The 26738-nt window shown below is 39.9% G+C and overlaps 3 protein-coding genes across 3 annotated transcripts in view; 1 reads left to right on the top strand and 2 right to left on the bottom strand.

Moving 5' to 3' along the window:
* The window catches only part of lrrc1 (leucine rich repeat containing 1), a 41682-nt gene extending 35836 nt beyond the window's left edge, over positions 1–5846 (bottom strand). The window contains exon 1 of the mRNA XM_036546809.1: positions 5275–5846. Within this exon, the coding sequence (XP_036402702.1) occupies positions 5275–5433 (159 nt within the window). The 5' untranslated portion in view covers positions 5434–5846. The remainder of the gene's footprint in view (positions 1–5274) is intronic.
* A 5215-nt stretch (positions 5847–11061) lies between these two features.
* eloal (elongin A, like) lies at positions 11062–21546 on the bottom strand. The gene is made up of 11 exons (XM_036547238.1): positions 21472–21546; positions 19990–20046; positions 19731–19843; positions 18757–19021; positions 18519–18618; positions 18036–18197; positions 17868–17965; positions 16624–16804; positions 14365–14488; positions 12191–12279; positions 11062–11123 (listed from the first exon to the last, which is right to left on the bottom strand). The coding sequence occupies exons 1-11, from the start codon at positions 21544–21546 to the stop codon at positions 11062–11064; spliced, it is 1326 nt and encodes a 441-aa protein (XP_036403131.1).
* A 661-nt stretch (positions 21547–22207) lies between these two features.
* On the top strand, positions 22208–25698 carry klhl31 (kelch-like family member 31). Its single transcript, XM_036546163.1, has 3 exons — positions 22208–22302; positions 23398–24600; positions 24736–25698. The coding sequence occupies exons 2-3, from the start codon at positions 23426–23428 to the stop codon at positions 25466–25468; spliced, it is 1908 nt and encodes a 635-aa protein (XP_036402056.1). The 5' UTR covers positions 22208–22302; positions 23398–23425; the 3' UTR covers positions 25469–25698.
* Positions 25699–26738: the final 1040 nt, after the last annotated feature.

Genomic DNA, 26738 nt, shown 5'->3' with positions numbered 1-26738 from the left:
TGATAGTAATATAAAGCATGCCCAAGGAGCGTGTTTTCTGAGATGGATATCAACATCAGAAAACACCCCTGCATCACAATTTAAAAGACTTAACCCCTCAGTTCTTGAACACTCTCACTGCATACAGTACAAGTCAATTGTATATAGGTAACAGAACTGATGTGTTCAACTAATTATATGACATTATGAATGTTGATACAGCTTTTTCATACTGCTGTACTAATGAAAGACTATATTCTGACATTCAGTATTTTTTCTGAAAGACCCCATGTTTGTGCTGTCCCTCAATAGTGTACATGCTTAGATAGTTTTCACTTAAAGGTCTCTGCTTAATTAGGTTGATTTTTCTTGTCTGCTCCCCTTAATGGAAAATATGGATATTCAGGAGTGCTCAGCAATTCCCCTTAAGGTCACTTGGCATAAGACACTAAAATGCAGAATTAGCAAATGTGAAAAGACCCTGATCTGGGGCAGACCGAACGCCAGTGACAGATTAGCACAGATAAACGCATTGTGTAAGGTTACATGAGTTAGTGAACAACTAGCCTAATTTCCTTGGGAGAAATGAGCTAAATGTGCTCCTCAACAAGGCACAATTAGCATTGGCACAGAGTTCTCTGCATGGCTACTGCCAGTACGCCAATAAAGTTTGTTTGGTCTTTGTTCTTTTCCACTCAGCATTATGTGTTCAACACCACCTAATAACCGCTCTTCTGCATTATCACAGTCTTATGTTAAACTGAGAACTCTATAGACGAATCAATAAATCCACAGCAGAACCCAAGATATAAGAGTTACATTCTCACTAAGCCGATAAAACACTTCCATGGCCTCCCTTATTTTCAGCACAGAAGGAGCTGGGTTTTTAAAATTACATTTCAGTTTTAAACCCCAGGTAAAGCACTGCTGCCGTAACCTTAAGCAGGGATCTTGAGGTGCACAGCTTCAGTGAATATAAAGCTCTATGAATTGATGAATATGAGAAATGCAAGTATGAAAGTGGTCTGCTCAGTATATAAGTAAAGTAAAGTAGGATGGGCTGTTTCTGCAGAAGCTGCAGTGTTGTGAGGGTGAAGGGTTACACTCTGCTGTGGTTACTTTTGGGTATTTTCCTTTTTTAGGACACTCCATCATTTTGCTGGCTTGAAATTGTAGAGTTATATCTCAACAATAGTTTCTTTGGTAATTATAGTGAAAATACGGTTATTTTGAAAGTAAAAAGCTGGCTCTGTTGGATTTATTCTGCCCGACTCAATCCATGTATGGAGCACATATTCATTCCCTCTGTTAACACCAATACTCTACAAAGCAACAATGGAGTACAACAGATTCTTGAAAAAATACTGTAGCATGCCTTTTAGTAAATTGTTACAATGGATAACCCTCCACAGACATGAACCACTGCTTCACAGACCTGATAGTAAATCTGTTACCAATAGAGGGATTTGAAGGCTGCATTTGCGGATTTGCTGTGACCCAATTATTCTTCGGCATCCCAGCCGTGACAACTTTCCCCAACACGAACAAGGAAACTTACAAAATGTAACTATCATTTTTTCACATATCTACTTGCAATTTGAGCCCCAGTTCTAAGGGCAATTAGTGTGAGGTGCAGCATTTTTATTGCTGCCATTACATTGTGCAAGAACATTTAGTTTAGAGCAATGTACTGTATGACAACAATTCCAGTTTGATCAAAGCATGACCAGATGGAAAGGGTTTTCACAGATAGCAGCCATGCACACCCACTATTTCAATGTCTGGGCCTGCTATGGTAAGCTTGACAGAAGTTCTCGCCTGACTTCACAAAGCAGATTGAGAAAACAAGTGTCCAAAGAAGAAACAGGTTTCACCCCCACCCACTGAAGATTTTGCAGTGTCTGCACAGATACTGTTACGTGACGTCTCAGTCCATGACCTTTGACTCTCTCTGAAGGGAGATGTCAGGTATCGTGTTTTCAAGGCGCTGTGAGGAGGGGTGTGGCAGCCGAAATGTTTGTGAAAAGAAAAGCTAGAGACCGGAAAAAGACAATCAACTGCCGATCCCTGCCTCTGAACACACACACACGAGCACCTCGGGTTGTTCCCAAAAACACTAAATTACAAGCCTTATCTCTAATGTAACCATAAGTGCCCAATTCGTTCATTATCATGTAACATCAGACATACTGGTATAATCCAGTTCCATCCTAAGAGATACTGTCCCTTAGCTGGCTACAACAAAGAATCCAAATAAACACTTTCCCTGGATTTCAGGCACCACAGACAGTTTAAAATAAATTTAATTCTTCAAATGCATCTATATTCAAATACCATGGCAAAATATTTTAATCTCTCCTGTCTGAACTTTTATTACTGTGCTTCAAGGTAACAAGGAAACGTGACCAGCCCATGGCAATTTCAGGTTTGGACAAGTTGGTAAGAGAATTTTCAACATGTACCACACATTTCAGTCTCTGCAATAACTTCTTCAGACTAAATTCAAGAAAACAAAGAAGAAATCACAAAAAGAAAAGAAAGAAAATACAAATCAATCTCATAATTGACCAAAGAAAGGGGTGGGCTAAATAGATTAAATATCATATGTGACATTCTTGGCTTTAGAGGACAGTACCTAAATGAATATACACAATCTAATCTAAAATGAAAAAAAGTTTTATTAAGGCATGCCAACACCATTGACACAATATCAAAATAACATGAGAAATTGACAATAAGACAATAAATGGCTATATTTCATATCCATATATGAATCCATGCCCATGTGTTTTATATCATGTGATCAACAGGACATTCCAACTGCAACTCCAGTCATGATTACTGCTTCACCTGAGCAGCAGATACATGAGCTCATGGGGGAAAAGCAAACCACCCATCATTCTAAAACCAAAAAAGAAAAAAAAAGACCTTTGTTGCCAACCCTGACAATTTCACTGCACTCACAAAGCCTGGCATGAATAGACTACCATTTGCATGTGCAACAGACAAGCTTTCATATGCTCGAAACTGGATTGGAGAGGGAGACAGAAGTAGGCTCTTCTTCAAAGGCACAGGAGAGAAAGGACAGCCGGGCTGTCCCCCACTGAGCTACAGCACTCCAAGCCCCTCCTGGGAGAGCAGTAGCATGCATTCTGTCTCTCTTTGATAAACGCCTCCTTCCAAATTAGACCTCTTGCAAGGCTTTGAACGCCTCTCACCACTTCTGATTTGAACGAAAACTCCCACAAATGTTTGCCTTTCAGATGCATAGTTACAGAGTGTATTTTGGACTTCATAACTGAAAAACCGGTCCCAGAGACACAGGTGATCCACACCAAACCTCTAGGTGGGACACATTTCTCTTATTATGCATTTATTTGGCAGGATATTTACAAAAGCAATTTGGGCCAAGTATCTGCCTCAAGGATGCAACAGTGGCTTGATTACATTCTGGTTACACTAGATAATACATAAATATGTAAGCAGTACAAGTTATCATGTATAAGGATAATATTCCCATGCTAAGCAACCCAGAATTGTCAACTGATATATTGCAAGAATGTAAAATGTATATGCTGTATGTCACTAGCCTCAAGGGAATACTTAGACAGAGCGCTTCCAAATGAGCACTTCCATGAGGCCGGTGACACTGCGTATAAGTCAGCAATTTATGTAGGTGCATAGACAGGGGCTTTTAAATTAAACGTTCACTTTTTAAACTCAGAGTTACCTGTGAGAGATTTTTTTTGTTCATTTGTTTTAGGTAGAAAGTGCATCATGGAGCTTATAGGTGTTGCCAATACAGTCTTATCACAGCTCTAAAGAGGGAACAGCCTAATGTTTACTTATTGGCAACACCTACAAATTGGACGTCCCATGTTCTACTCATTCTGATTTAAGTGAGATTATGGTTACAAGTTTCTGAATGCCTGTAGTATGTCTTAGCACTCTCTGATGACAATGTGCAAACTGGTTTAGGCTTCCATAACATGTGTATGGCCTGAGAAATGTATTCAGCGGAGTCATACTGACCTATGTATGGCCTATGAAAAGTTTCACCTCTTTGCTAGGGGTCAGGGAATAATTTTCAATTTTTTCCAGTTTCCCAGTTTCTGGAAAACCTCTAAACAGCACTTTGTGACAGCCTTCATTACCATGATAAAATGCACTCTATTAAATAAATGTTATTGTATGTACTGATGTCACAAAACATCTGATCAGATCTTCTTTCAATCAACGAAGTGTTCATCCACCACATATTTTCAGAAAAACAGAAGTTGTCAAGTACAGATTTGTTGGAACAGGATTGCCTAAATCACCTGGGCAAAATCATCAGAAAGATATGTATGTAATTGGCATCTCCCACATGGCAAGTTTCAACCCAACATTTCCTTCATTGGACATGAACTCTTCTGTATCTCTCACCCTGCGTGTGCATGTTAAATACTAAGAGATTTGGTTGAACAGAGTACCTGGGCCAGGTTGGAAAAGCAAATTGATGCTGAAGTCTAACTGTTAAAAACCATTTGGACATGAAAGGAAGTTGTTTGTGTTGTATGAAATTTGAATCCATGCATCAAAATCCACAATTGTAAAATATAATAAGTGTTGTATAAGTAGTTCCAGGAAGAATTTTCCTATTATTTTCAGCTTTGATTCACCTTCGAGGATCACAATGAAAGATTTTAACTTATAATTCACTCTGCAGCGTATTACATGTTCACCTAAAATGCTTTTATGACAAAGTAAAACTCGTTTTTAATCATGAACTCGGGCAGCAGTGTTGATATAACATGCATGTAATGAAGGTATAATTGTAAATTTAATGGTAACTTTAAATAACTCAACTAAATGTACATTTAAACCCGTTGTAGTTTTTTAACTGAAAAAAAAAACATGTATATAACCAACGTGTAGGCAATCGTGGCCCACAGAAGACCAAAGACCGCAACAAGGTCCTGTTGCGGCTGTACTCATAAAAAAATTCCGCTTAAAGCTGTGGCCTCCAAACCTGTTATTGCGTAACAGGAACAATACCTTTCACATTATAAGCACAGCATAGCCAAACAGTTCCACGTAACCTGCTAGAAACTGCGTTATTAGAGCGTCGTTCCGGTATTTTCCCATGACATCACGCGAAGTGAGTGAAATGAATACTAACCTCCAGTTTCATTCATCCTTAAATACAGTACTCTAAACAAGTGCTCTAAACAATTAGCAAGCTAGCCAGATTTCCTTTTCAGTATTTTACGTCACATGAAGTCCCGTGTAGGTCCGTCCCGGTCTATGTCTTACCTTGGGCAGGTCCCGTAACTGGTTGGCGTCAAGAAGAAGCTCCTCCAAACTGCGACTGTAACGGTAGATCTCATCTGGGACGTACAACAGGGAGCAGTGGCGCTTATCGATTGATTCAATGTGACGGTTACACCGCCACAGGGGAATACAGTGAAACATCACGGGTTGCTATAAACTCCGTTCTTTGAAAATCCCCCACAACTACGTGTACCAAGAAATACAGAATTCCGAATGAAACAACTCCAAAGTTCTGCGCGCACAGTATCAGCTATCGCAGTTTCTGTTCGTGCGACTTTTATCAGCAAGCAAACACGCAAACCACCTCCCGGGCCATAAATAAACTGCACGGAGTAACATGGAATAAAACCGCTGGTCGTTCTCTCTCACTTTGGATACTTTTTCTCCCCGGGAGTCCTTTTTATCTTTCTGGCCTCCCAGCCAGTGGAGTGTCGAATAGTTTTGGCCTTTATTTTGACTCGCAGACGGTTACATCTCGGTTTTGGTCGGTTCTGATTTCGTGTTTTCCTCGCTCTAGAGTTAATTTCCTCTCACTCCAGTTTCTGACCCGGAACATTCACTCCCTCATTCCAATCTGACGTCACCATTCCTAACTGCTCCTCCCTTTGTTTTCACTCCTCCTCTCTCCCTCGTTGTATCGTGGGAACAGGGAGGGAGGGACATAGACGGTGTGACAGCATTCTGCCCATTGCGCTCGTGGGGGTACCTGCAACTTTGTCATGGCTTATCTATACAGAAATTTGTATGATTTCATTACTGTAAGCGCCTAATTAGAGTTTATGCGCCCATGGACAAATCCAAATTACTTCGTTTTATGTGTTTTTGTTATTCTACTGGAAGGCATTGTGTCAAATTCATCAGCACACAAAGGTAATTAATGAAATAAAACTTTTAAACTTTAGACTACTTTTGACTAGCTCAAGAGTTGTTACAGGTGTTCACGACAGGCGTTATTGAATTTGAATGACAATCGTCATCAGATCGGAGTGGACCCCTTAATAACGGGTCATGCATTTCAAGAGAAATTCTATTCCTGACAAGCCTGGTCCAGAGCAAGTTTACATCCAGAACAAGTTTGCCCTGTCTTGTTGGTCAGGGACGCAAAGATTGCATTGCTTGCGTAACTCCGATTTGAGAATAAGGATGTAACAGGTGGAGTATAGACATAAGGCGTGTTTGCAAAAGTTTTGGCTCGCGGAGTTTTATAATTATTACAGTGATACATTTCGCTACTGCCTTAAGCAGCCTCTCATTTAGGTGTTAAAAACAAATAGTGCAGCAGTTAATTCTACAGTCACTTTACTGGAGCTATACTTGAGATTTCACCCCACTGCCACCCCAAAAACCATTTAGTAAATGTCCAAACACTTTAACTTGAGATGAATAAATATGCATGTTGTCATGATTTATTGTCTAATATATATATATATATATCTCCATTATTTTCTCAGCTAAACAGTAGTTCAAAAACAGATAAAATATCAAATTAGAAGTGAAAATTTACTGGCATTTGACTGGAAATTACCAGTCAGCGTTCAACCCCATGTTAAATTCATGTACAAAAATCCTACATTTTTCAGCTCTTGCCTCTAGCGTTATTGTTTTGTTAAAGTCTACAGAGTGTTTCTCACTCTTGGCCCTAAAGGACAATGCCATATGAGGTGTTCTAACTGAGCTTAATTGAGCAGGGATGATTAAGGTTTTACTTGACCACAAGGTGGCATTATAGAGTTGAGAGTTTTACTGGTAAAGCAGGTAAAGCTACATCACAATCCTCCACACCACACTTGACCTTATTCAGACAATCTCTCAATTTTCTGCTTGACAACTAAAACCACACCACAGCACAACCAGACTGACAGCATCTGATCAGGAGATAGACAATGTGAAAACTGACCTGTGGTAGATTTGTGATAACAGCACACTGCCCTCTTTCTACACTCAGGTCCAAACAATGAAAGCTTGAGAGATATGCTGCAGTCTTTTAGCTTGATTAAAACCCAAAATCAAAATTTGGGTCATTTCATTACACATTTGTCAAGCATGAAGTCATTCTAGGTAACTCAGATAAACATAGTGAGTACAAGTGATAAACCCAAACTGCTGATCATGACAATATTTATTGGTTATACATTCTGACCCCTGAAGAGACAAGCCATGCTTATCACACTACCTTAAGGAATCAGCTGGCACTTGTTTGTCACAGTACATTTTAAAATAATGTTTAAATAATATTTTATTAGTAAATGATTTGTCCTGTGGAAATTTATGGTTTTTCACTTTGCATTGCTATATGTTGATTTGTTCCAATGTTTAGCATTACTTCTTTCCAACTAGAATTGAACAGTCAATGGTTTTGATAATCATGATTTTGTTTCAATGCTTATTTGGTTTTGTACATATTGATGTTAGCATTATATCAAAGTTTCATGCTAAATTAACTATGGTGTGGTTTTGTGGTATTTGTTTGGTTTCATTATGTGAAGCTGAATAATGAATGATGAATAATGAATGTATGTACTATATATGTACTATGCTCTGTCCCATGTCAACATTGCTGCAGTCCACCTTAAAAATAATTAAATTATTATTAATAATTAAAAATAAGGTTTAAAATTAATATGATAGTTAACATTGACAAGTTGCCTAGAATTTCTTAGAAGGATGTCTAAGATGAAAACTTCACTCAATAGTTGTACAATATCGTTCATATGATTTTTAATCATTTCCAATCAAACATATTTTAAGGATACAAGTGTAATACGATCATGGCTGTCACAATGGCTGTCACTCACAAAAAAACAGGGACTATAATGAATCCCAGAGTAACCCCAAAACAAAAACATTTTATTGTCTTCTAAGGATAGAAACAAAAGCAGTCAGAATGATTTTTCATAGTCTCAGAATTTTATAAATATAGTTTATAAATCCATTTAATCTAAAACACTGTGAAGTTTATGTAAAAAAGGCTAAGAACCATTTCTGATTCTCTTAAAATTTTCAGATTAATTTTTGGGATTTTATTGACAGAATTAATTTTCGTAAAAACTCTCAGATTGATGTGTCCTAAGCAAAGTGTTCTGATGCACTCTATGATGGAAGATGACTTGGAAAACTCATCTAGTTCATTTCAAGCAAATAGTATTGCTGTCATCAGAAAAGTCAATCTTGTAAATCTATCAAAATGTGCAAGTATTTACAAGAGCAATCTAATGCCTCCACATGCTACATAAGTGAAAGGTAGAAAGGTAGCCATAAAATCCAGTATATATGGTCTTACTCCATCGTTATTCTGAAAATTATATCCTGTACATTAAATATACATACCGCAAATCTTTCAGTCATGGAACGCAAAAAGAAATTTCTTCTCGGTTCTAGTATATTCCCTGCAAGTTTACCCTCAGTTTCTCATTGAAAAGGGTAACAGAATACATACCTAGAGTATGCCTCATGCACCAAAGCCATGGACAATTTCAGTCAAATACAGAGGTCCATTTTCATGGCTCATGTCACTTTATGCACAGTAGTCTTCAAATAGGGCCTCACAATTTACAAATCACATGTGGGTAATGGTCATTGTCAACTTAATTTTCTGTACCTGTGATTGTTGATATTGTCTTTTCTATACATTTCCCTTGTTTAGTAATCACTTCTTATATCCTTATGTTAACTTAACATTACATAAAGTCTAAAGTCTCACTGACAGCTACAGCTTGTGTTTTGTGAAAGTGTGACCCTCGAGTTCATCGTCTCTTATTCCAATCTGTATGTAATCTATATTGCTTTGAGTGACAAATGCCAATAAAAAATATCTTTAAAAATCCATTGAAACCCTATTCCACACTGTCAAGAAGCATGTATGACTGTTATATACACCTTCACCAGTTTAATAATGAATTTATAAGTCCTCTAAAAATTGTTGCAAACTCTTATGTTGGATTCAATCTGAGGAGCAATGTAGTTGATGGATAAAACTTAAAATTGTCCAAGACTGAGAAGGGTTCACTGAAGTCTGGGATTGGAAATCCTTGAAATTTATTTGAAATGATTTAGTCTTGATCTCAAATCTGAGTGTTTTGTGTGGTTTAGACAATTCTTTTCATGTCATCATTTACCAACTTTCTTATGCATCACTTAGGATATGGAATGCATTTACCAACTCCTGTTCATTCGTAAAGATGGAGGCATTGAATCCCAATTTAATAAAAGCCCACACCAGGAGACTCTTAACAAGAAGTACAGCATATAAAGCCACAAAACAAAATAGCCAACAGGTGCACATTTGTTCATAGTGCAGTTCTTTGCACTCTCACATATACTCACCATGCATCACCATTGTAGCATGAGCAGAAGTCCTGCTGTTCCTGTTGGGAATGTTTTTCTAAAGCCAGTCAGTCATCAGCAATCCATTTCAGGAGATACTTTTCTCATGCCATTTTTACAGCTTGCTGCCTGTCCCATTACCACTAATCTCTAGCCTTATCCCATAGATAGGGATTTTCACCCCTATATGATTAATCCAAATCGATCTCTGGAAATGACCAAACCCCATGCTGGAATATCGAACATATTTCTCACTCTTCCATTTTTTCCATGCAAAGAACTATTCCAAATGTATTTTTTAATTGAGTAAATATTCAAGGAACAAAAATTTTACACCTTTTTCTACATTATCACCTTAAACTTCCTCAAATAAAAACAAAAAAGAAATTAAAGGCTACATCTGTGGTTGTACTTTTTGGGATTCAACATCAGTCTTGATTTGATTATAACAATTATGTCTATTTCAATTATTTTCAACGTACCCTTGGCAAATTAATTTTGCAGAAATGTTTTTTTTTTCCCTTTCAAACATAACCCTGCATAAAATCTAAAGTTTAAAACCACAAATGCATTCTTTTCCTAGAGCGCATCCTCATCTATATTATCACACATATGCATCATTAAAAAGGATAGGACATTTCAAAATGAGTATTGAAACAACAGTGGTGAATGGCAACTGGACAGATAGTTATGCCCAGGACATCCGCTATGGCCCACTTTAATATTTTTATTTTGTTTCATACAAGCCCACTGCCAAAACCTGACAATCTCCGCATGTGGCAAAACACAGTACCTGGAGGATACTTCCAGTTATTATAAGAACAAACTTGAAGCTGAAGGTAACCCACAAAATATTAATTTTATGTCACGTGTATGCCTAATAATGACCACCAGGGGGAACTAAAACACAGCAAATTACACATTTGAGCGTAAAATGTGTAGGCTAGGTTCACACAGCATTGTGCTGCAGTGAAATTCATTGTGATCTTAAGCACTTTATTCAAATGCATGCTGCAAAAGTTAACGTGAAAAGATTTCTTATGTAGCCTGCAAAATTTCCCTTACCATACCAACTGTTTTTTTTTTCCACTCATCCATACATATCCCCACATACAGTTGGGGGAACATACAGTAACACTCAGACAAATGTGGTTGTCAGTACATTTAATGATTCATGAGTGCTTCATACGACATGAAGGAACAGAGAGAAAATGGCAATCATACAGTATTTCCAATTCAGAAGTATGGATTTTGCCACCAATAACAAATTGGCAAACGTGTAGGGAGAAAACATAGCATCTTTTCAGGGGTCAAACTTAAATTTGTGAAGTTGTCTGGGGGAAAAGTGCTAGTCAAACTCCAAAAAAGGAAAGGAAAAACATCTGATCTCAACCTCTGCACAGTGATCAGCTCACTCTCCCAACACAGCCATCTCCCCTCTGGGGTTCATCTGCGGCCCAGCTGCTTTTTAAAGGCCTTCAGGGACTTCGCCATCATGGGGGCCACTCCTCACATGGGAAGAATAAGAGAAAGACTGGGTCTCAGGTTGTGTGGACTTCACCTACCCAAATTAACAACCGTGACACTGTGTTAAAGAGGAACTCTACCAAAAACAGGAACCGGACAAGTATTGCTCAGTGGTTGATTACTTAACTGGTCATTTTGCCAACTAATGGTTACACATAGTTTCAGCTATTCACTACCATCTGTTGTCATGAGAGCCACTCACTGAGTGGGTGAGACAATTGTTTATAGAATTGCTTCCTCCAATCACAACAAAAAGACATTTTAAATACGGGGTGTGTAAAATTACAAGGTGGACAAAGGTCACAACAGATTACTTAATCCACTAATTCATGGTGAGTAATCAATTTTTTGATGTAATTTCACTAATGTGGTTTATATTCTGCATTTGCAACTGACAAGAATAGGATCACATGGGAGCTATGTAGCAGCGCTGCAAGGCACCATGTCTGTCCACATAATACAGAGGTTTTTGATCATTTTTTCCCCAAACTTAGAGTTCTGCTCAATAAAATTCATAACTCTGCAAAAGATCCTCTTTGGCACACTTGCCTGGGTTAATTTAAGAACACAGAGTAAAGGCGTGTGCACACGCACACACACAGACACATACATGACCGGGATAGGACAGCTGCACATAAAAAAAGAAAAAGGTGTAAGGGTGTAATTTCACCCCTTTAGACCATCAGTATCTGCAATGAGGGATGTGCTTCTGCCATCAGCAGAGGCCAGATGCAATTAAACTAAACTCAACTGCTACACTGCTGTAGGGCAAGTGCCAAATTTAAAATCCAAACTATGAGCAGTCAGCTCAGCTATTGAGTCAAGGGAGACACAAAGCAGGGTTAGAGAAACACTGGAGAGAATGAAACGCTGGTACAGGGAGAATTAAAGGATATATGATACAGGTATCCCTGCCTTCAACTTCCTACGATTGCCAGCTAAAGTACACGCCGAGGTGGTGAAGGTCAGTATCTCTTATTAAAGGTTAGAACTTTGTGTGATTTGTGAAAGGATTTGCCTATAGTACAGGTCTGAGTGTACAACTCACTCCTCATTTTCTTGGGGTCCTGTGCTTGGCTGGTGCTGCTTGTGGTCCCACTGCAGCTGGGCCTTGCTCCGGTAGCCAGGGGTTTGACACTGGAAGAGAAGAGGGAGCTGGGAATCCATAGCATTGTGCTAATGCAGTGTACACCTTACCCTCAGTTTTAATGCACACCAGGGACAATGTTCTACAAAGCTTGCTGGTGTGCTACACACCACCTTGCCAAGATCTGTAATCAATGAATTTCAATGCCATTTGTTTTTGAGCTTAACGCAGGCACTGTGGTATAAGCCTTGTTACTTTAAATGTGTTTGAATCACATGACAGATAACTACAGCAATATACAGCAGCAACATTCAACCTGTTGCCAGTTTCATGTCAACTACACAGCACTTAATACTATTCAATTCAATGTGTAAGAATACATAGCAATACCAGTGCACACAAAAGCTGACGCCATAAAATTTCAACCTCATTTCAAAACAGTTTGTCATTCAAAGGTGTTAAATCAACACCTCATTGATTTAAATTCGCCAGTCTCCACAATGCAAGCCTCATTCACATTTTGCTTGGTTGATCTAGCCAAGCCAACAGAACTAGAAGACCACAGACGACAAAACCGCACTGAAGTCACAGATGGTCAAACGAAGGCGCAGCACCGGCTATGTACACACTAAAGGTTGGGCTTTTAGCAGCGTCCGACCGGAGATCCACCCACCGCCTGGAACCAGAATGAAACTAGTTTATGTGGCACTTTGCTCTGATCCCTGCGCTTGCCTCACCTCACGCCAAAGGCATTTCAGCCCGCACTATCGCACCCCATCTGAACCACTTAATGACCCCTCTCTGCCCCCTGCTGCTATACATTCAGGCTCAGGCAGTGCAGTTTGCCCCCAGAGAGACACACAGCCTGTGAACACCACTGCAAAGCCTGCGGCAGCTCAGGGGCAGTGAAATGACGGCCTCAGTAATGCTCCCGGTTCACAGCGGAGGGAAGCAAGCTACTGCAAGATGCCCCCAAGATGAACCTCTTCTCTTATCACGAATGAGCGTGTTTTGACTAGAGCATGAAATGCACCCATAAAAAAAGATGCTTTCTAGCAGTCCTTGACTTGTGCTTACTATGTGCGACTAAACAACTTCACCACTTTCAATCTGTATTTTCTCCAGAAAATGGCAAATTAATTTCATGGATAATTAATATGTTAAATGACAGCTGTAAGATAAACTGAGCTCAAAAGACCATCCATGAGTATCCTTTCAGCACAAGTGTCCAGGAAAGAGAGATTATCCTCCTTCAGTAAATGGGGTCACTGGTATATAGATATATATATACAACAGTTATATAATAGTATATAGTTATATAAAGTTATTAGATATATTCATAAACACCAGGAGCTCCTGATAGGAGATGCTGGAAGTGGGGACCGGCTTTAAAGGAGGGAAAGCCCATGCAAAATTTCACACAAACCATGACAGATCAGTGCAGCAATACCCTTTAGTTCAAATTATGTTACAGCCTAGTCCATCTGCAACTGGCAAGTTTGCCAGTCTACGGTCCTTCCATGGCTTTGGAACAAAAGTTTCAACCAATCTGACACAAAGGGAGAAGAACGCTTTGTGAAGTGCTGCAGGTCCGATCCGTATCTGACCTGCAGCTCAAACAAGCTCAGAGCTTTGAGTCCATCCATGTCTGTGCCAAGAGGGCAAGCCCAGGGCACAGCTGACTGGGCAGGGTTCAGATAAGGACACATACTTCTGCCTATCAATCCATACACATCTCTAAAACAGCCACAGGCACCAGCATACTCCCAGTCCGAGTATGTGCTCACTTTAATGAACAGTTTAACTACTCACAACGTCCACCTCGGGCATCAGCCACCATCAGGTACACAAGGCCAATTATCCAATGACAGCATTCTATCAAGTGCTCCTGTTTCCAACGACAGCCACACTACACTGTAGATCTTTTATGAACCAGTCTGTGGAATGCTGGCACAACAGCCAACCTCCAGAGCTGTGGACTGTGCACTTTTGGTGAGATATTGTGTTTGCCAGGCTGTGCCAAACCGGGGTTTAGCTAGAAGACCCAAAAACAAAAGTATTTCATTAGCAGCACAGTTAAGAAAATCATCTTGTTTTGTTTCTGTCTCTTCTAGAGGGTTGAAATGTGTACCCACCTGGGAGGGTTCAACAGGTTGGACTGCAACACAGAGCCTGCAGTGCCATGGATCTCCTGCTGGATACGAACATGCCTGGGGGGCTTTACAGCTGTGTTAATGAATGTCAACTTCACCTGGCGGCCTGTTGGGGAAGCAAAAGATTTGAGAAAATACAGGGCAAATGTCCACAGCAAAAAAAAAAAAAAATTCTCTCAATTAAAAGGGAAATTTCCATTTACACTCTCAAACAGTGAGCATGAGCAAGATAAAGCTTACAAGCCAGCTTCTCCCCTGACAAACTAGTGCTGAGAAGCTGTGCATGGAATTCTCCATACTGAAAGCTCTTACAAGGCCACCTGCTTGAATATGTATGCAGAAATTAGCCTTATTAATTAACCATATAATTTGAATTTCTGTCATTACAAAATACTTAACTCACCAAAATGCCAACTCAATTTGCAGTAATGCATTTAATAAATTTTTAGCACTGTATGTGAGGTCTGCTGCTGTGCTATTTCTTACCTTTAATCTACTTTAAAATTTACTAGTTTTTATTTGGCACAACCTGTGCAGAAACAGGTTAAACTACTCTCTGACAGTGACACAAATCCTGACCCCTGTCAGCCACAAAATTAAAATAAGTATATTACAGCATCCATATACAGAGAATTACTGCAAAATAAAACCTCATCACAGATGCTGAGTTGGACTCGTGTTAGCCAAGTTCTCCATGACAATGAATAGACAACAATTACTTGTTCCTATACTCCCCTCGTTTCCAATACAGAAACTCACAGGAAAAGTGTATCCAACCACTTCAAAGCTGCATTATGGGAGATGGAGTTTCACCTCTGTTAGGCCCCTTGCAGACTAACACGGCCTTATAATTAACCCCTTTGACTGCAGTTTCCCTTTAAATCTATTTATAGATGTGTGCGACAGATGGCCGGACCCACGATAACCTGCTGCTGCGTAGTATTAGTATGGAGACAGCGACGGTGCTGTTCCTTTAGAAAAAGCAACTGGTGAAACAGTTTTTGTCCAAGTTTGTAGAGAGGGCTGGAGATTTCAGCATATCAAGCCATTGAAAATATCAGCCTCCCATAACCCACACAGCACAGCTTTTTAGAGTTAATGCCCCACTCAGTCAAAGCAGGCCATGTCAATAAAAGCAGCACCTGTCTTACAGTTGCTGAAGTGTCAGATATCCAGTTTTCAGACTTCAATCTTTGCAGCCATGTCTTCACACAGGCCACATAATGTGGAAAGGACAGCCACTGTCTGTGAGCTCAACAATGCCTCACACCCTAGGAAGTGATATTCAGGTAGGCTGTGTGGTATTTGGGTGGCTCTGGCACTGCCAGATACTTTTCATTCATCTGTTTCTTTTTTGCAATTCACAAATATGAAAATAATATATTTTAATATATTAAAATTATATATATATATTAATAATAAAAAGAGGGTCTTTTATTGTTTTGGATTTTTGTCACTGAAAAATAATTTTCTCATTTGAATCCTTTACAACAAAATGTTACACAAATGACTTCAACTGCTTTTGTATGCTGTTTATACTTCAGTACATTAGTGATGTCTCACAGCAACTGCTCTTAGATATAGTAAAAATAGACTCATTTGTTCTTTTCTAAGGTAGTAATAGAGCTACTTGAGGAAAATGAACCAAGTTTTCAGAGCATACGCCCGTAAAAAGAATTTGCTGTCTTCTTACTCTGAATGACAATACAGCCCTTCAGGACTCCAGACCTTAAAATGCCATTTATCATAATATTGGAAAATTTTAGACCACTTTCAACCATGTCTTGTATAAACTGGGAAAGGATGGTTTTCACATGTTATGATCTGTGGAAAAAACCCCATTTCTCCTTTTCCTATTTGCAATTCATAAAACAAAAACTGAAAATGTATAGAACCTGCAGGTCAGATTGACATTACCATAAAATGTGATTGGCTTGGAGAATATGTGAAAAGATAATATGAGTATATGAAGCTCTTACAATTAAAAATATTTAGCCAAGAAGTATATAAAGGTAATTCTGAATACTTAAGTAAGAATGAAAGGGCTGCCAATGGGGAGAATGACACTGGCAAGCTTGTTAAAACAGGTTCAGGACCATTATCACTTATTACATAAGTTCTACCTCCCCCATTTGTAGCTCATTGACCACCACTGTTTCCGTCATACAGCCATGTGGCTTTGCACAACACGGTCCAGAAATGCCCCTGTGTGTAACAGGGGCACAGGGAGCCAGTACGCACCTTTCGGCTTTCCGGAGTGAGCAGAAACGATGCTCTCTGTCAGTCTCTTCAGTTTGCTCTCTCTCTCCTCGGAGAGCCGGAGGTACATCTCCCTGAAGGACTCATACTCCTCCAGTCGCCCGTTCTTGAAGTCCCGCTGACAGTGCGTCTTCCACAGGTGGTCAGTCTCCTCGATGTACACCTGGCAGGACACTCAATCTTAGACCATAACTTACAGCTATTGACATTTGAAATTTAAGTGAAGAGGCTCACACTTCATCAGTACTACAAAATCTTCATTCAACTCAATAATGTGATAAAACAATAGAGAGGAGAAAAATAATCACCGGCTAGCTTTTGTTAACATATGTTTGACAGCTACTGACATATCAATGTAAAGAGAAAGGGATGCCATTTAATTTTGCTTTAGCGCAAAACCAAAGTAAAACACTAATGCAGATATAGATATTGCCAGCAGGGCAAAGGGTATCTTTTTCCACACATCAGTTTGCTTAAGATAATTTGTTTATTCAAATGATGGAGTCCACACCTTATCACTCCACTTCCATATCACTAATAAGAGTTTCTGCTTTGTAACAGACATTTTGACAATCCAATTCAAGGGTTAGGAAAATGTTACAGGAATGGAAAATAGCCAATATGCAAATGTTTGAAATCCAGTCTGACATTCACATATCGTTGGATTCAGATTCTGTGCAAATTCTACACACACGGATAGCATGAAAATTAAATGGAGAGATTTAGAGCAAATGGAATGGTGAAAACAGCACGGTGTAATTTTCTGTCACAGTGTTTTGTCATCACCTCTGAACGCATGGACAAGCGGGTGCGTGTCCCTCTCTCGAGGCTCCATCACCTCGAGAGAGCCGTGGCAAAGAGGATGGCGGGGACTCCGCACAAAGGGAAAACACATGCGTCTTCTGATCTAATTATATCAGGTATACACATATCAAATTCACAAATGCATCAAATGCTTTTCACAAATGACGTTTCACGCTGTTCAAAAGGATATTTTACTGTAATTATTTTTCTTGAATTTAGAGGCTGGGTTGTTCCTCAGTCTGGTCAGTGTTAGCATATGGTGCAGAGCAAAAATTTTATTTGCACTCTTAGATCATTATGGAAGGATTTGATATGGTCAGATTCTCCTGTTCTTGTTTTCAACATCTGAGAAGGCTACATCCACTTGCTTGCAACTTGATCAACATCCACGTAAACTAACTGAACCAGTGTTATATTCTTACCGAGTTGCATTCTTCTATCCGGAGCAGCTGTTCAGGGGTGCAGCGCTCCAATACCGGCTCTAGGATTTCGAACGGTACCCCTCCAATCTCATAGAGCACTGAAAGAGATTGGGCCAAATTTACAAATCCCAGCATCCATGGCGGAGAGACCTCTGAGCCCAAACTCACAGTCAATGTTGTTCCGGATTGCACGGAGGCACTGCTGGTGCAGGCTCATCATTGTTGGGAGGAAAGTTGTCTTTGGCCCAGAATAGACCTGCATCTTCCTATTCAGCCTCTGGCCTGTGAAGATCGGGGCTTCCTCACAAACAACAGGGACCACATCTTCAGCTGCAGGTGACACCGTTTTATAAAAAACAAGGGAAAAAAAGAGGTAATTAGCCAAGTACCAAAAACCTAAACATGGTTACCACATAGTGAAAAAAATTTCAAATGAATTCTTTCCCCAAAAAAGTCACTTAGGTTAAAGACCCTAAAAACACTAAGCTCCATATCCTCAAAGGAAATGCTGGACAAAAACCGAGAGCACTTCTTCCCAAAGTTTTTGACAGCCCTTATGACAGGTCATTAGATGTGTGTTCCAGTTTTAATCACAACATGCCTCTTATTCCTTTGAAACAAAGGAATACCACTTGCATTTCATATACTCACGTTTTTTCTTAATGTAAGGGAAATTGTTAAGATCTTCACACTCAGGAAGGAAAGTTGGCAATGGAACATTAAGCAAATCCATTACTGACCCCGTTGAAACCTGGAAATATATTTTGAAAAAATATTCAAATTGCATTTCAGAAATTGTGATCCATTTTGGACAAGAAACAAGCAGTCAATCAAAAGATCCTTTCCAGAACATGAAAAAGAACACAGAACAAGAAAAGACAAGCATTACCTTTTTCAGAGGTTCTTCTGTGCTGGTCTTTCCATTGGTGGCCTTACCTGGAGGCTCTGTTCTTTCACCATTAACTCTGAGTTTCTTAGCAGTTCTCTTATCATCATAAGACTTATTTTTTCTCTTGGGTGCTTTCAGGTCATAGCTCAGGTAGGACTCAAAAGACATTGCAGGTTTTTCCAACTCATCCTCACTCTGTTGGTTCTCATCATTACTCCCACATGGTTTCTTTGTTATTTTAAGCACCTTTGTTTTTTTCCCTTCACTGTGAAGCATTCCATCACCACCTGACAGATCATTTTTGTGACTCTCCAGAGCAACCTCTTTAACCCTTTCAAATGTCTTGTCCTTCAGGAAACCTTTGGCCCCTTGCCAGTTGGGGAGTTCACACACATTTCTTTTTCTGTCAGGTCTGGACTTGAATTTACTGGTTGGAGATGCTTTCTGAACTTCTACAAAGGACTGGAAGGATTTGGGAGACCCACTTTTATTGCCGCCATCTTTGTTTGTGGAATGTTTCCCATCAGAGTCCAAGCTACCACTGTCTCGTCTGGAGACAATCTTGGTTTTTTTGTGGCTGCCCTTGTATTTTCTGCAATCAATATCTAATTCAGCAGACTCAGAATTTTTGTCAAAACAATCCTTTTTCTCAGAAGGCTCCAGTTGTTTCTCTTCCTCTTCCTTTTGACATTGGTCTTCAGACTGTTCCTGTGCAGGACTGACCATCACAGATATTGCAATTAATCAAACACAAAGCACTGAAATAAATGTTATCATGTGGCTGTACAACAACTGCTTGTATTAACCCTCCTCTGATCATGATGAGTGCCACTACTACAATTAATTATCGTAATACACAAATTCCAAATCATCATTACACAACAGACAAATTATAATAACCTCTTTATTCCTATCAACCTTTGCTCAACAGACAAACTCTAACAACACCTTCAAAATAAGGTCAAACAGAGTACCTGGTGGATTCTTTGGGAATTAACTTTTTCCATTGACTAACTAATGATTTAGCCACTTCTCCAGCATTGCCATGTTTTCGAAAAGCATTGACTGCTTTCCCAATCCCTGTTTCCTGGAGAGAATTAGGTTAATCAAAGACATTATAAAATATGTACCGCAAAAGCCACCTTTAAGGTGGGTCAGCCTTAGCCACAAGTGATTTGTTATAGTCTGTGCAAACAGAAAACATTACAGCAAGATGATATGGTTGTGTCTTACTGCAAGGATATCAAGGGTTATGTCTATCCCCTGCAGCCTCTTCAAGATTTTCAGAATCTGAAAAGATGAACCAGTGTTAAACATATTAAACATGCCTCAGGTTTAAAGGAGAACACTTTACAGGATCATGGGATAACACCTTTAATAAAAATTAGCAACATTATTACAAAAACATTAATTCCAACATTAAGGGGGCTCCAGGAACAGAGCAGCACCTAGAGGCCTCGATTCCTTATTTGAGCAATAACGGCCCACGTGGAGAAATCTTTTTACTACACGCTGTAAACTGCAACCCGACTCCTAGAACACATAAATACATACATTAAAGGAGTAAAAAAAAAAATTGCCCATTGAAAAAAATGCATAGCCTGAGATACCGAATATGGTGAGGCCTCTTGGGTTCTTTAGAAAGCCAGAATAGCTGAGTGTGCGGCTGAGATCAGGGGCTATGTATGGGAATACCACAGCCCCCTACTCTCTTTACTATGTACTATAAATGGGCAATGCTAATGCCGGCAGCTACCTTGGCTGTAAAAAGAATTAGCTGACCTCACAAGCCAGCACTGGTGCGCAGGGGCAGTGGAAGCACCAGCAGGCAGCAATATATTTACAACAGATGTCACTATGGCAGCAGGACTCATGTTACCATGTGGCAAGACAATTCTCCCAAAAGGAGTAACTTTTGGTCCTAGAACTGTATTTCAACACTTTCAGTACACTGATACTACATTGGTTTAATTTTTACTGTCTTGATTTCAGATAAAGAGCCAGCAGACAGCAGATCTAGTTTGGAAATGGTGGATGTTATTTTTAGCCTTTAGCACACACTGCATGTCTGCCTCTCAAATCAACAGCCCAGTACAAAGAATGACATCCACATAACAAAGAGTGCAGTCCACAGCACTGTTAAGGGTACCAATTCCATAATACAGTTTTTCTTGGAGTGTTATAACATGTAAAGGTAATATTAATTGTCCGGAACTATATTAATCCTTAAGAATAAAAAGGTATTTCAGTTCTTTCAGATTTAGATTTCTATCTAATTGACACTGTTCAGAACATAACTTCCATTAAAGGTGTTAAGTATATAATTCAATAAATAATGCCATTTGTCATAATTCAAAAGGAAACATTATTTTAAAGTCAAAATTAACAGCCAATTAACAGCTTAATATAGCGGAGTAACTGACGACGCTATAGTAATTGGTCAGGCCATTACCAATCTGTATCCTACCAACAATATCCTACAGGCTGGAAATAATATTATCGAGTAAAAACAGCTAATTTGACAACACTGACATTTCCTGATGCGAAATATAAAGAGGTAAGCACGCCTAAGCTGCCGATTGTGATATTTCAATTCAGTTGTGAAAATTTAACGTTTTGATGGGATTTAGCAACGGCTATCAATTACATCCATCATTTTCATGATTCAATGGACTAGCTCCAGTGTGAGCATTACTTTTGTGAAAAATATCATACCGTCTTAGATTCAGACGATTCTTTTAATTGTTGTTTTAACTGCAACACTTTCTTCGAAACATCTGCTGCGGCCATTACAATTTCTCACGCACGCCTCACCTGCGAATCGAAAAAAGCCAAAAAATGATTGTCTTCACCTTTTATAAGGGGCGGTGACCACAGTCATTTTTAAAGTGATACAATCCTCAAGACTGTTGATAAAATACAATCTGTTGATTTATTTGAGCAATATTTATTGACATTTTCAAGGAAATCAAAGAGGTCATAATGTATTGTGAAAGAAAACATTATCTGTTTTATTAACATAACGTAATTATTAAACCACTGACCACATCATTTCACGAAAAGCTGTAACACCCAGTTCTGTACCGAGGCCATTTGAAGCGATGTATTGCTGTATGGATTATTTCTGTAACCAAACAGAAATAAATGTTATTTTCTGATGAAACTTTTTTTTTTAAGAAATTCATCTGAAATGCCTCCTGGACGGTCCTGGGTCTGTGTGATGGCCATTTCCGCAGTGTTCTGTGTTTTTTTTTTTTTTTTTTGCATCCGACTTACACCATATTGTCTGGTGTAATATATCACCCTTTCGATTGTTAGGTTAACCGAGGGGGTTTGCAGATATTACGGGTTACCGAAATAGCGGGTAGCTTCCTCGACTGTATTGCGCAATCTCTTCTCCAGTCTGCCGACTGACAGAGGAGGAGTTAATTGCCAGGCTACTCTGGTACAGCAAAGTCCCGAGTCTTTCTCTCTCCTACCTACCAAGGCTCGGAGGCACAGGTCAATTCACCACCAACTTCTGCCTCATTCAGTGGTATCTGTCAGGTAAGTCTCAGATTAAATGTATACATGTGTAGAACATTTTTGTTTGTGACAGTATTGTGCTATTTGTCTCCAAAGAATACTACCAAGAGTAGCCTATTAATCAGAAAACTACAAAACGGTGATGTTTTACAATTAGACAGCATGTCGCAGTAGTTCTGCAGTATTTTATGTCGAACGTCTGCCCTTGCTGCAGATAGATATTGTAACATTTTTGGGAAAGAAAATTAAAATGTTCTTATTATTTTAAAATCCCACAATGGCACTGGCACTGCTTATTATGTATTTAAATATTATTTTTAAAGTTGAATTTCTTTTTTATCTGACACTTAACTTACCAAACAAAAGTTCGCCTTATTCTGAAAAGCCGAATGTCAATAAGAAGAAAATTTTTTTAAAATAATTATTTATTTAAAATATACAGAGACATATTCGTCCTCATATTATCAGGTCTTTAAAAGGAACTCTGCGGGTGAGCCTGCCAATGTGGCTATTCTTGGAGCTGGTGTTGATAAATTGTGACAGATGCAGCAGGAGGAATGTTGGTTAACGGCGCGGTGACTTTTAGAACATTCAGAGAGTTTATGCCGTTATCACAATAAGATGTGGTGCGTTGATATAAAGAGCTGGAATATTTTTAATACATTTGGAATATGTTAAAAGTTACTTCGATTCCGAAAACAAGAACACGGCATTTTCACGCACACATGCCGCTATTGCACGTGCCCTGCAAATCTGATGAACAAGGCCTCTGTCCGGCCTCCTTGTACCGTAAATAGAGCTGATGGAGTCTCACACAGATAAAAAGGGATTCATTACATACAGGCTGTAATTGTTAGAATAACTTTAATAAAACAGGCTAAATATTTTTTCTTCACACATTAAAAAAGTGTGTTTGCGCTTTTCCAGCTGAGAGCCAGCCAGCCATAATTCTTTATTGTTCCCTATTGTGACAGTTTCAGGGAAACATGCTACCTCCACTGTATGATCTTACACATCATTGTCCAGTAGTAGAATATTGTAGTTTGTCACACTATCTCATTATTCTGTCTTCATAAAAAAGGGAAAAAAGATAACTTTGTTTTTTTTTTTTTGTAGGTCTTGGCTGTGACCCACTGCAGCAGTCATGGCACCCAAGAAGAACAAGGCCGCCAAAAAGAACAAAGGAGACATCAGTGAGATGGCTCTCATAGTGGAGGACGGCCCAATAAACAAACTGAATGGGCTCAATACTCTTTTAGAGGGAGGAAACGGCTTCAGCTGCATCTCAACTGAGGTAACTGATCCTGTGTACTGTCCAAACCTGCTGGAGGGTTTGAACACCATGAGGCAAGACAGCTTTCTGTGCGATTTGACTGTAGCCACCAAGACGAAGTCCTTCGACGTTCACAAGGTTGTTATGGCGTCCTGCAGTGAGTACATTCACAATGTGCTGAAGAAGGATCCGGCTCTCCAGAGACTGGACCTCAATGATATGTCTCCTGTTGGCCTGGCTACTGCCATCACATATGCATACTCAGGGAAGCTGACGCTGTCACTGTACACCATTGGCAGCACCATCTCAGCAGCCATCTTCCTGCAAATCCAGAGCTTGGTCAGGATGTGCAGCGACTTCCTGATGCAGGAGATCAGCGTGGAGAACTGCATGTATGTAGCCAACATTGCAGACACCTACGGACTGAAAAACACCAAGGAGGCGGCACAGAAGTTCATGCGGGAGAACTTCATCGAGTTCTCTGAAATGGAGCAGTTCCTGAAGCTCACCTACGAGCAGATCAGCGACTTTCTCATGGACGACTCACTGCAGCTGCCCTCTGAAATCACCGCTTTCCAGATTGCCGTCAAATGGCTGGACTTCGACGAGAAGAGGCTGAAGTATGCCGCCGACCTGCTGACAAACATCCGCTTCGGTACCATTTCTGCTCAGGACCTAGTGAACCATGTGCAGAGCGTGCCCAGGATGATGAACGACTCCGAGTGCCACCGGCTGCTTGTTGACGCCATGAATTACCACCTGCTGCCGTACCAGCAGAACATTCTGCAGTCAAGGAGAACAAAGCTGAGGGGGGGCCTTCGTGTCTTACTGACAGTGGGCGGAAGACCGGCTTTGACAGAGAAGTCCCTCAGCAAAGAGGTCCTCTACAGAGATCAGGACAACATCTGGAACAAGCTGACAGAGATGCCTGCCAAGAGCTTCAACCAATGTGTGGCGGTCCTGGACGGATTCCTCTATGTGGCTGGTGGTGAAGACCAGAATGATGCCCGAAACCAGGCCAAACATGCTGTCAGCAATTTCTGCAGGTGAATATTTGCATCATATACCTCATTGAGTACTACTTAATCATTTCATTTCAGGCCCAGTCAGTCATCCCTCCAGTCATCCCTCCTGTTCTCCACTTTTACAGAGTAATAACACAATTTATTTTTGTTTCTCAGGTATGATCCCCGATTCAACACATGGATTCATTTGACCAACATGATCCAGAAGCGCACCCACTTCAGCCTCAACACCTTCAATGGCCTGCTGTTCGCCGTGGGAGGACGCAACTCTGAGGGCCCGCAGGCCTCGGTAGAGTGCTACGTGCCATCCTCCAACCAATGGCAAATGAAAGCCTCCATGGAAGTGCCGAGGTGCTGCCACGCCAGCACAGTGATTGATGGTAAGATCCTGGTCACGGGAGGCTACATCAACAACGCCTACTCCCGAGCGGTGTGCTCGTATGACCCCTCCACCGACACCTGGCAGGATAAAAACAGTCTGAGCACCCCCAGGGGCTGGCACTGTGCCGCCACTGTGGCCGACCGCGCGTACGTCGTTGGTGGCAGCCAGCTGGGAGGTCGTGGGGAGAGGGTGGATGTCTTGGCAGTTGAGTGTTACAACCCTCACAACGGCCAGTGGAGCTACTCCGCCCCCTTGCACACGGGGGTCAGCACGGCTGGCATCGCCACGCTGAATAACAAGATCTACTTGCTAGGGGGCTGGAATGAGATTGAGAAGAAGTACAAGAAATGTGTTCAGGTTTACAATCCTGATCTCAATGAATGGACCGAGGACGAGGAGTTGCCAGAGGCGACGGTTGGCATCTCCTGCTGTGTGGTTACCATACCAACCCGCAAAACCCGAGAGTCCAGGGCCAGCTCAGTATCATCTGCACCAGTTAGTATATAAAGGTCATGCAAGCAGGACAATGTAGTTCACAGCCAGCCAATGGAGAGCCAGACAGGAAGGAAAACCCTGCCACTAGATAATTTAATGTTTCCCATGTTACAGGTATCCTCTAAATAAGCCAAATAATTTATTCTTTTCACCACATAGGTAACAAAATACATTTTTAGAAATAATATATGGTTCCCAAAAGATGTCTTGAAGATGTTTAGACAGTTTTTCCAGGTACATAAGAGAAAAATATCTGTCTTCTCATCTCTTTTGAGATTCAAAGAAAATTCAACTCAAGTAGTTTTAAAGACAGTATTTAGTATAATTCATAAGTAGCCATATAATTGGTGAGTTTTCAATTTATTGCATTTTTCCTACAAATTGAGCCAAAATTGAATGTTTATTTTTTGTTATTGTTTGTTTTGTTTAGTTTGGTTTTGTTTTTTAGATGCAATCAGAGTACGTTGTGATGGGTAAATCTGTAATGAAATGTTAGATAACTGATGGTAATGTGAGATGAAATGGGAACACTGACAATCAGACAAGATTGTACAGAGCTAGTTTTTAGTTTTTAGGGTTTTTTGTTGTTATGTGATGTACTAGGCCTGTTATGCGCATGACTCAAAGAAAACAGCAATATATCCTAAAAGCATTTTTTGTTATTGAGTGAAATGGCTATGATTCAAATAACTGAAGTGAGCATTCTGCCTCCGGGGCCAATAATGCATTAAGATGTTTATCTTCCCTCATTAATACTACAGTCCTTGTCATCTCCAGATTTTAGCTTTCAAAAGGTATACAATGATGTTGTAATTTGGTATTATTTACAATGTATACAGTTCAAAATATATATCTATCAGATAAATTAAAAGAAAGCGTCTTGGTGGTATATGCAAATTACAGGACATGTGCCCTCACACTCACAGATTACTTCATAATAATCACTTTTTTATGAGTGAAGTAAAGGACTGTATCTCAATACACCCAAGAGGATGACACATGTAGCAGGACCCTGTTAATAAGCTCTCCTGCCATGTAATTATGGTGGTCATGGGTGAATATAAAAAATATTGTACCAAAATATATGCCATGAAAGACAGTGAAAACCCTTACTATTCAAAGCAAATCATAAATATGTTTAGTAGATACATAATAGTTTATATAGTGAAAAGGCATTGGCAGTTTCAGTTCACTGGAAACATCCTACCAGGAGTAGGCCCTTTGAAGGATTTTGGCTGTTAGTTTTTATGAATACAATCACAAGCACAGGTAATGTACAATT

This window comes from Megalops cyprinoides, chromosome 15 (genome assembly GCF_013368585.1).
Source record: "Megalops cyprinoides isolate fMegCyp1 chromosome 15, fMegCyp1.pri, whole genome shotgun sequence".
NCBI classification, from domain to species: Eukaryota; Metazoa; Chordata; class Actinopteri; order Elopiformes; family Megalopidae; genus Megalops; species Megalops cyprinoides.
The sequence above is the reverse complement of the archived record's forward strand: the minus strand, read 5'-3'. Positions and strand labels throughout refer to the sequence as shown.

Excerpts from the sequence above, each read along its gene's own strand:
- eloal (XM_036547238.1), bottom strand. The coding sequence starts at position 21,546 with ATGGCCGCAGCAGATGTTTCGAAGAAAGTGTTGCAGTTAAAACAACAA. Across the intron at positions 20,047-21,471 it reads AATCGTCTGAATCTAAGACG|ATTCTGAAAATCTTGAAGAG; the intron begins GTATGATATTTT and ends TCATCTTTTCAG. Across the intron at positions 18,619-18,756 it reads CAGAAGAACCTCTGAAAAAG|GTTTCAACGGGGTCAGTAAT; the intron begins GTAATGCTTGTC and ends ATATATTTCCAG.
- klhl31 (XM_036546163.1), top strand. The coding sequence starts at position 23,426 with ATGGCACCCAAGAAGAACAAGGCCGCCAAAAAGAACAAAGGAGACATC. Across the intron at positions 24,601-24,735 it reads GCTGTCAGCAATTTCTGCAG|GTATGATCCCCGATTCAACA; the intron begins GTGAATATTTGC and ends TTTGTTTCTCAG.